The 10,980-nt window shown below is 36.8% G+C and overlaps 2 protein-coding genes and 1 pseudogene across 2 annotated transcripts; 1 reads left to right on the forward strand and 2 right to left on the reverse strand.

The window, feature by feature from the left end:
- Positions 1-1,052: 1,052 nt before the first annotated feature.
- LOC108220332 (putative receptor-like protein kinase At3g47110) lies at positions 1,053-4,791 on the reverse strand. The gene is made up of 2 exons (XM_017394072.2): positions 1,735-4,791; positions 1,053-1,559 (listed from the first exon to the last, which is right to left on the reverse strand). The coding sequence occupies exons 1-2, from the start codon at positions 4,400-4,402 to the stop codon at positions 1,192-1,194; spliced, it is 3,036 nt and encodes a 1,011-aa protein (XP_017249561.1). The 5' UTR covers positions 4,403-4,791; the 3' UTR covers positions 1,053-1,191.
- A 3,351-nt stretch (positions 4,792-8,142) lies between these two features.
- On the forward strand, positions 8,143-10,566 carry LOC108221232 (uncharacterized). The gene is made up of 2 exons (XM_017395128.2): positions 8,143-9,861; positions 9,907-10,566. The coding sequence occupies exons 1-2, from the start codon at positions 8,143-8,145 to the stop codon at positions 10,564-10,566; spliced, it is 2,379 nt and encodes a 792-aa protein (XP_017250617.2).
- Positions 8,654-8,768, reverse strand: LOC135146853 (small nucleolar RNA R71; annotated as a pseudogene).
- Positions 10,567-10,980: the final 414 nt, after the last annotated feature.

Raw genomic sequence — 10,980 nt, forward strand, 5'->3', positions numbered from 1 at the left:
TTGTAAAAATTAAATTTTATAATATTTTGATAGTAAAACATGTATGATTTTTGAAGTATCTAATAAAAAACGGTCTCAAAAATATTGGACCCTAAACGGTTTGCCAAGCCAAGGATTTTACTCACTGCCCAGTTTGCTCAAGTAAAGAGCGAGTAACATTTTCAACTGTTACCGCTTCTAGCCATTAGCTTAGTTTATTTATCTTGTTTATCAACTTAATTGTTTGGCATGCTTGAGACTGACATGAATAGTTTTTTAGTAGTATGTACTGTAATAACTATTAGGATAACAGATAGTGGTATAGGATGAAACCAAATGTGAGAATGCGGTAACTTGACTCAAATACAGTTTGCCTCCTTATATCCTCTCTCTCTTTTCTACATATATAGCTTCATATGCTTTATATCAAAATGTTTACATGCTTGTTACCAGATCCGTCCCTCCGTGCAACAACTATCCTCCATAGAAAATGCAGACAAATATCAGTTTTACAGAATGAGGAGATGCTATAGAAAGGAACTCATTCCAATTTTATAAAAACGAAACCACATTTTAGTAAATCTAGAGCTTGCACAACATGAACCAATTAAACTTTCAGTACAGATTACTCGATCTAGAGCATGTTACAATCAATAAGAGTGCAATAACGAATAAAACTTACTGGAATAAGCGATCAATAGAAGTAATGCTTGCATAGTTTCCATAACTTTCACTATATTAATAGATGTGGTACGATGAAACACCTTGTTCGTAATTTTTTTTTTTTTTTGACAATTTAGGCTTATACGCCTTACAAATGAGTATCTGTTCTAATATTTCTCGGGGTGAGCCAGAGTCGAACCCGGGTTTCCCGGGATAACAGAGGATAAACCCACCTGGGCTATCCGATCGTGCTCACCTTGTTCGTATTTTCATTGGCCTTTTTACGTGCAAATTATCGGTGCATACATGATACATCTAATCTGCTGTCAGCTTTGCATAATCAATTTCCCAAAAATGTGAATTTGAATGAACAAACATGTGTTAGCACATTGTATAACAAGGAAACATAATGGTAATATATTAAGAAAACTTTTATATTAAGCAACACACTGATAAACAATCACAAATAAAAGGATAGGAAACTGAAATACATAGGTTCCTTCTCACAGTAGATATGTATAGATCAAGTTGCCACTCTCATGGAGGTTACTATATGAGCTGTAGAAGTTTGTCTCTTGCCATATGTAAGTGTTTAATAGCAACACTAATGTCAATTCGTTTTTGTAGCATTTCTTGTGAACACAATATCCCCACTTCAAATATTGAACCCATGCATAACTCCACGGCAGCTCTGTTGTATGATTGATTTGCAGGCAAGCCAAGTTCTTCCTGATCTAGTAAAATCCGCGGGTCAGTAATGTCCATTACTTTATACGGCAGTGCATTCCTCACATACTCATGAAGATTGCTACCATCACCGCATTCTGTAGGCCGTCTTCCTGAAAAAAATTCTAGTAGAAAAATTCCATAGCTATACACATCACCTTTCGTAGATATCTCCCCACCCATTCCATACTCTGCACAAATAAAAGGTTTAAGAAATGGAAAAAGAACAATTTTTAATATATATTATAGTTCTGTAAGTTCTAAATAATGTTAATTTAGATATTTTCTGAGATATAGGTGTCCTTTGACTAAATACCAGAGCAATATTAAACAATTATGAAAAAATTAATTGGCATCAAACATTACCCGGAGGAACATATCCAATTGTTCCACGTACACCGGTAGAACTCATTTGTGCTTGATTGTGATCACCTGTAGTAGGGAAAGTAAACTTTGCCAAACCAAAATCACCAATATGAGCAACAAATTCCTCGTCAAGAAGAATGTTGCTTGGCTTTATATCAGAATGAATGATAGTTGGACTACTGTGATGATGTAGGTATTCCAGTCCCATGCCGACATCAATGGAAATATTTAGCCTCTGGAGTAGAGATAAGTTTTCTTTATTTCCTTGATGCGAAGGACTTGGATGCAACCAGTTGTCCACACTCCCATTACTCATGAACTCAAAAACCAGTGCCTTAAAGTCATTGCCCTCAAAATCAGTGCTAGAGCATGTTGTAATGATTCTGATAAGATTCCGATGACGGATATTCCTCAATGCTTCACACTCTGCCAAAAAGCTTTTGTTGGCTCCACTTATTTCAACTTTTAATACCTTCACAGCAACTATGATTTTCATGCCTACGTGTTCCATTGATTTGAGAACTCCTTTGTAAACGGAACCGTATCTTCCTTCTCCGAGCAAATTCTTTGGGGAAAACTCTTTTGTAGCTACAAAAAGGTCTTGATACGAGAGTCTAAGATATGGACTCTCTTCCAGTACTGGGACAGGTTCACATAACTTTCTGGAATTTCGACATCGATAACAGATTAAGGCAAAAGATATAATTAACAAGATACTCAGGGGTAGAAAAACTAGAAGAAGTACTATTCTCATAGAAATTGTTTTGTTCTTATTCCGGCAAACATGCAAACGCAATGCTGGAATGCCTCCGCAGAGCTCCAAATTTCCACGGACTGAAAATGCACTAGCATTTGAAAACAGACCTGTTTCAGGCACTTTACCTTCAAGCTTGTTGTGTGACAGGTTAAGGAAATTCATTAGACGAAATCCATCAAAAAAAATTGGAATATCCCCAGATATGTTATTGTTTGAAAGGTCTAGAAAAATAAGACTTTTCAAAGTTTTGAAAGAAGATGGAATTTCACCTTGAAAAGAGTTTCCTCCCATATATAGTGTCTCCAACATTACACAACGACTGAGACTAGCCGGTATATCTCCACTTAATTTGTTGTTTGAAACATCTAGTTCAACCAAATGCTCCAATCTTCCAATGTTGGATGGAAGTGCACCGCTGAGTAGATTTTGAGACAAATTAAGATGAATACAATGGGATAAAACCTCAATTTTCTCGGGTATTACCCCTTCAAACCTGTTATCAGCAAGGGATACCTGCTCTAGAGTTGAGATGTTAAACAATTCAGCAGGTATGCTTCCGTTGAGCATATTACCTTCTAACCGGAGTCTGACAAACTGATTGGTAACGTTGGAAATGCAAGTTGGAATTGATCCTGAAAGCTTGTTCTCTGCCAAATTTAATTCGCCTAGCCATGATAGCTTTCCAATTGATTCTGGAATGGCTCCTGTTAATAGGTTGTGAAACAATGAAAGTTTAGTGATGTTTTCAAGTTTCCCAATTTCACGAGGTATGCTTCCGTATATGTGATTCTCGTCCAGGGAGATGTGTTCAATAGTGGTGGAGAGATTCACAATGGCATTAGGGAGCTCCCCCCTTATTCCAGTGCTTGCAAAGTCCAATGAGTCAAGATGGCTGCAATTGACCAGTGAATTAAGAAAACTCAAGTCATTGGGCAGCATGCCGCCTCCAAGTGGATTATAACCCATATTCAGGCACTGAATATTAAGAAGCCTACCGAAATTGTTTGGTATAGGCCCAGTGATAATGTTTCCAATGATGTCAAAAATGATGAGATTGGATGCATTAGCTAGAGATGGTGGAAGTGGGCCTGAAATTCTGTTCTCTGCGGCAAGGAAATATTGCAGCTGGGTGAAGTCAAGATCTGCTGGAAGTGTTCCTTCAAGATTGTTCCTGCTTAGATCAACAAAAATGAGGGATGAGATGTTGTATATTGGTAGGGGAACCATTCCTGACAAACTGTTAGTTCCCAAATTAAGATGCTCCAAGTATGTGTGATGAGCAACTTCAAAAGGTATATGCCCCTGTAGGTTGTTCTGGGATAGATCAAGAGCGCCAAGAGATGATATATTCCCTATTGAAGGCGGAATTGATCCCGCGAATTTATTTTCCTTAAGACTAAAATATTGAAGCTTAGTCCAAGAAGAAAACTCGGAAGGTAGTTCTCCATGTAGATGGTTATCAGCCAAATCAATGACTTCGATATCTACACAGTGACTCAAATTGGGAGGCAATCCACCTTGAAAAGAATTTTTTACCAGTGAGAGAACTTGCAGGCGAAAGAGTCGACCAATTTCATTAGGGATTGAGCCATGAAAGTCGTTATCATAGAGGCTAAGCACCCTGAGAAACGAGAGGTTTCCAATATGAGAAGACAATGTACCCACCAAATGTTGTGAGCTGAGGTCGAGTGCGGTTACTCTCTGGCGCCTGGAGCTGCATGTAACGCCATTCCACTGACAGAAGTGGATGGAATTGTTCCATGAGTGTAGCGTACCCAATGAGTCATTAGTTATAGAAGCCTTGAAAGATTGCAGTGCCAGTCGATCAGTTTCATTGTTTGCAAATGCAAATACAGTGATTTTTGATGTTGCTAAAACCACAAAGAGGAGGGTGAGGAATGGGAAAATCATGGTTTCACAATAAGAAAAGAGAAAAGGCGAGGGGAAGAACTATGGGTAATAGTAGTGCATATTCATACAGCAAACATAATCCTTATTTATAACAGTGAACATGATTCATTTTTTCTCCTTCCAGACATCTAAGTTTAAGTTTGTGTGGTTGCAAACTCTAGGACTTTTCAAATTGCAGAAAATCTTCAATAAGATAAGGAAGAATACATAAATAAATTGGTTTATAAAAATTATATGGACGAAAGTAAATTATATTTTCCTCAAGTTGTTATGCCGTGAGAAATAGATTAGTGAAAGGTGTTACAGTCATCGGAAAGCACAAAGAAAAACTGGAGATCTAGGTGGATGTGAAATTTTCAGTCTGGAGACTCTAGACGGGAGCTCACACAACACAATTCTCAGTACTGAACTAATGGATCACCTTCATCAAGTTTTCCTGGCAGCAGATGACTGACCAATATTTAACATGAAGATTTTTGTAACGTTTGGATCTTCATAGCTAAATAATTTTAACAATTTTAAGAAAAATCTATGTTATCCATATATTATACTATAATAAGCTGACACAATTATGATTTTTGTACAAAATTTTGGTTATTTCTTTTTTGTGCGGTCATGTTTTTTTGTCATTTCTAAATTAACTTTGTTTTAGAAAACAAAAAAAAAATCATTATTAAAAGCTCTTCCTTTATAACCACAAGTTTAAGCATTAAAAATATTTGTGATGTATTATAAGATAGAAACTTTATTATATCTTTTTATATATAATTTATAATTAGTTATAAGCTAAAAAGTAAAATTACTAGTACTTTAAGACAAAAATTTTCCTCTAGCTTAATTCGGATATTTTACTAAAATATAGGTGCCCTCTAGCTTAAAATTGATGGGGAAAGTTTAGTCACGAAAGTTACCGGGAGGAACATATCAAATAGTTCCACATACACGAACTCATCTGTGCTTGATTGTGATCACTTGTAGTAGGGAAAGTAAACTTTGCCAAACTAAAATCACCAATATGAGCAACAAAATTTTTGTCAAGAAGAATGTTACTTGGTTTTATGTCAGAATGAATGATAGTTGGACTACTGTGATGATGTAGGTAATCCAATCCCATGGCAACATCAATGGAAATATTTAATCTCTGGAGTAGAGACAAGTTCTCTTTATTTCCTTGATGGGAAGGACTAATTGGATACAACTAGTTGTCCACACTCCCCTTCCTCATGAACTCAAAAACCAGTGCGTTAAAGTCATTACCCGCAAAGTCAGTGCTAGAGCATGTTGTAATGATTTTGATAAGATTCCGATGATGAATATTCCTCAACGCCTCACATTCTGCCAGAAAGCTCTTGCTGGCTCCACTCACTTCAACTTTCAATACCTTCACAACAACTACGTTTTCCATGACAACGTGTTCCATCATTTGTTCCATTGATTTAAGAAGGCCTTTGTAAACGGAACCATATCTTCCTTCACGTTTTGCAAATTCTCTTTTCCGTTATCTTTTAACACCACTCAACATATTTACAAATAAAATTAGCTATATTGTTATAACTAAAAGAATTGTAAGATTGATCTGTGATTGATGTATTCTTAAAGAAGGCCAGAGCGGAAGAGGCTGCTAATGTAGGATATGAGCTTTCGAGACTTACCAACAATGTGATTTCAAACATGGTTATGATGAGGAAAAGGTGTTCAGAGAATGAGGATGATGTAGGGAAGTAAAAAAAGTTGATTCATGAACTTACCCAAGTTGTGGGAATGTTTAATCTCTCTGCCCATAAATGGTTTTAGAGGAATTAGGACTTGCAGGGGATAAAGAAGAGATTGTCATTGAATTTATAATCCATTGGAGGACATGTTTTCTGCTCAAACAACTGCAGGAGCTAGCATAGTACGTAGGATAGTTCTTTGACAACCACCTTAACAATTGTCTTTCTTAAAAATTTGAACAGACGGCTAAATCTTTTAATAAGATGCTTACAGCTGAAATGCAGCTCGAATCAGTTTCAGCACAGAGATTACACATTGTTATTATATTTATTGTCCTAATGGATGTGGGTACAATAAAACACATAGTTCTGCGAAAGAAGGTCATGTTTCGACTGTCGAGTCCTCTGCTTTGTAAAAATCATGTCCGGTCTAATCGATGACCGGCTTAGCTAATTATAAAGATCTGCATCACTACAAGAAATCCTGAAATCACCAACCAAATTTCCCAATGGAAAAAATTCCGTGACAATTTTCCAACGGAATACTGACCATTTTTTATACAGGAGGAGGTCAAACTATCAACAACAGATTACCAACGGACTACCAACTAAAATTTACCAACGATATTTCGTTGGGAAACGGGGCGTGATAGAGCATATATTCATATATGTTTTTATATGATTTTATTCCCATAATTTTAGTATTTTGTAAATAATCGGGTTATTACTAATTGATTTTAAGTGTTTAATGGCAGGAAAATAAATATTCCTAAGTTGGATGAAATTAGCTTATTTGGGCTTTTATTTGATGGAAATTCGGACTTTAATTATGGGCTACCTGCGCAGCAAATCTTGTTTGGGCCATAACTTGAGTTCCGGACGTCAGAATCAGATGATTCAACAGCCCACGCGAAGATATCGAAATTTTCTACAAGTTTAAAATGGGCCATCAATTAAAATCCAGCTGTAGCAGTCCAGAATCAGGCCTGAAAGTCAGCCCACGAATTTTGTCTCAGAATCCAACTTGTTTTAGGAAATCGGAATTGTTTTTCGAGGAAACCATTAAAACATTATTATTATTAGGGTTCTATGATTATTAGATATCGAAGAGAGTGTATTGAGAGATAGAAAAAGCTTTGGGAGATAACTTGAGCAAAGATTGAAGGGATTCAGTCCAAGTTCGAGAGATTTCGTCAAGTTGTATTTTCTTACTCTTGTACTCTTTTGGCATGATTTCAGTAATATATATATTCGTGGTTTATTTAAGTGTTATGGGTAACTAATCCTCTAATCTGAGGATTGGGGAGTATTTGTTGGCTTAATATGTTTGTTTGATCTAAGATTGTGGTTTCTCTATGTATGCTAATCTGTCATTGAGCGCTTAACACAGTTATAGGAGTCGCGAACCTGTAACTGTATCTGTAGGATTTATAATGAATCGGGAGAGGATTTATATTTCTTGTACATGATATGACAGACATAACTTGATTAATTAATCGGGAGATTATTAGGCGAGTTGTGAAATAGAAAATCCTTGGTTCGTGATAGCTTATAATTTGGCTTTGATTGATCATGGGAGTGACTTCAAGGTTAAATTATAGGTATTATTTTGTATTTTGGGAGAGAACATTATAATCAATAGAAGGATTGTTTTTAGCAGAGTAGAGACTTGCATATCACAATTGATTGACATTCATTGTAGCCAGCAAAGAAACCTGATTCTTGGATTGCTTTTTTATCATCGTTAATTCACACTTTTAATTGCTTTATTAGTTTAATTTAGTTGATAGTAAAAACCAACTTTTCTCCAAAACTTCTAAATAGAAAGGAGTAATATACTTGATTTAATATTGTATTCAGTCCTTCCCTGAGAACGAACTTTACATAATTTCACTGCAACAAATTGGCGCCGCTGCCGGGGAAGGCAGCAATATTAAGTTTAGGTTAATTATTTCTTATTGTTTAGATTTTATTAAATTTGTTTCCAAGATCTATCTCATTGGTTTTCGTTTCAGGTACACCTGATATATGCGAAGATCGAAAAGTGTTGGAAATTTCGAACCAGATCCGGAAATCGAGCGCACTTTTCGAGTTAGAAGGCAAGAAGCAAGGAAAAAGAAAGAGGAGGCCAAGATGACTGATAACAATAATGCAAACGAAAATCTCCATGTTATTGTTCCTAATGAGTCATCCATTCAGGATCATGAGACTCCTAATCCTGCTAATTGCATGTACAAGACTCCTGCGATTGGTGCAACTCAATATAACATCAATCCCAGTCTTATTCAGATGGTGAGCAATTCAGCTTTTGAAGGAGACATTGAGAGAGAGGATCCACACCGACATCTAGAGCGCTTCGTGCAAATGTGTGGTTCTTTCAGAATCAATGGGGTTACTGCTGATCAAATTCGTCTTCACATGTTCCCTTATTCTATAAAGGGAAAAGCTTTGGAATGGTTTCAACAGCTTTCAGATGCTACTCTAGCTACTTGGGATAATCTTTCTACTGAGTTCTTATCCAAATATTATCCTTCTGACAAGACTCAGCAAATGAGAGCAATTATTCTTACTTTCAAAGCACAACCAGGTGAAGGCTTGTATCAAGCATGGGAGAGATATAAGGCATTGTTGAGAAAATGTCCACATCATGGTTACGAAGAGTGGATGGTTCTGAGTACTTTCTATGGAGCTCTAAATTCTGATATTCGGCTGAGTTTGGATGTTGCAGCTGGAGGAAATTTTAAAAAAGCACCTGTTACTCAAGCTAAGGCACTTCTCGAGGAATTGGCCTCAAATAACTATGCTTGGGCACCTAGTGGTACAAGCTCAGTGAAATCAGCACAAGACACTGAGATGATGAACTTGCTCACTCTAAAATTGGATGCTCTTACTCAGGAGGTTCGTGGACAAAGGGCAAATGTCAATGCTATTTCTTCTCCGATGGAAGGATATATGGATCCTAGTGTTAATCAGCACTCTTATACACAACAGTTTCCGGACGAAGCAGCTTTCATCCAAGGAAGACAATCATGGCCTGTTCAGAATAATTCTTATTACAATCCAAATCAGAGGCCCAACAACAATCTTTCCTACAACAATAATCATGCTGTTAATCCATCATATGCAGCTCCAAAGCAAAATCCGCCTCCTGGTTTTCAACCACGTCAGCAGTATCAAAGTCAACAACAGTTTCAACCTCTACCTAATGACAAAAAAGAGCCTGCTGATTGGGAAGTTGCACTCGGCAAGATGATACAAGGAACTACTGGGGCTTTTGCTAATATCGAGACTAAATTCGAGAAGGTTGAGTCAAGGATTGATCAAATAGCTTCGTCACAGAAGATGTTGGAGATGCAGATTGGCCAAATCGCTAATAAGGTTGGTGTTCGAGAGCAAGGATCACTGCCTAGTCAACCAGATGTGAAAGAACACTGCAAAGCTATCACGTTGAGGAGTGGAAGAGAATTACCAGAAGTAAGAGCTCCCCAACTGAATGATGCAACTCTTCCTCCTAAAAAGAGAAAGTCATATCAAAATACTGAGAACATAGCGAAAAAGATTGTGGATGAGCCAAAAGTGGAGACTACACCAAAAGCTAACGTGAAAGAATATGTGCCTCCAATCCCTTTTCCACAAAGGTTGACAAATTGGAAGTTAGAGAAGCAATACGCGAAATTCTTAAAGATGTTTCGGGAGATACACATTAGCATTCCTTTTGCTGACGCTTTGGCTCAAATGCCCCTTTATGCAAAATTTATGAAAGAGGTATTATCTAATCGTAAGAAGTTAGAGGCGGTTGAGACAATCAGTCTTAATGAAGAGTGTAGTGCTGTTATACAACGCGAGATCCCTCCTAAACTCAAGGACCCTGGTAGCTTTTCTTTGCCTTGCACGATTGGGAAAGTCGGAGTAAAAAGAGCATTATGTGATCTTGGAGCTAGTGTGAGTCTAATGCCATATTCTATCTATAAAAGACTTGGTTTGGGAGAGCTAAAGAAAACAAGGATATCACTTCAACTTGCAGATCGAACTATAAAATATCCACTGGGTGTACTTGAAGATGTTTTGGTGAATGTTGATAAATTTGTTATTCCTTGTGATTTCGTTATTTTGGAGATGAATGAGGATGTTGAGATTCCGATTATCTTGGGAAGACCATTCTTGGCCACTGCTGGAGCAAGTATTGATGTGAAGGCTGGCAAGCTTGCACTAAACGTGGGTGACGAAAAAGTTGAGTTTGATCTAGATCAAGTTATGAAGGCACCGACACTTGAAACTGAAAGTTTTGATGTGAATATTGTTGAAGAAGTTGTGAAGGAAGTCACTGATGATATTCGCGAGAATGAAGTTAAAGGTGATGAAAACAATTCTTTGAAATTCCGAGAAGATGAATTAAACAAGATGGATTTGACACTTGGACCATTTGAGATGGTTTTGAAAGAGCCACCATGAAAAAAATGAGGTGATTGACGTCCGGCTAAATGACGTAAACGACAGCGCTTCTTGGGAGGCAACCCATGATTTTTGTAAGTATAACTATTATAAGTGTTATTATTATTATTATTATTATTATTATTATTATTATTATTATTATTATTAGTTATAGTAATAATATTTTTTATAGGTTAATTTATATATATATATTTATATATATTTTTTTTCCCTCGAGATGGCTTGATAATTTTTGTGAAGTGTTGCAGGATTATAGGAATATATTTTAATAATTTTGGACGGAAAAAAAAAATAAAAAATTGGCAGGACTGTGTGCGTGCCTGGGGTGTGATGATTGTGTTGGCCGTGCATGAGCTTCTGGAATCCGCGCTTTTTCGTATTTAATCTGCTGGCCGTGCGAAGTACTGCTCCCCG

The sequence above is a fragment of the Daucus carota genome, chromosome 5, assembly GCF_001625215.2.
Source record: "Daucus carota subsp. sativus chromosome 5, DH1 v3.0, whole genome shotgun sequence".
Lineage (NCBI taxonomy): Eukaryota > Viridiplantae > Streptophyta > Magnoliopsida > Apiales > Apiaceae > Daucus > Daucus carota.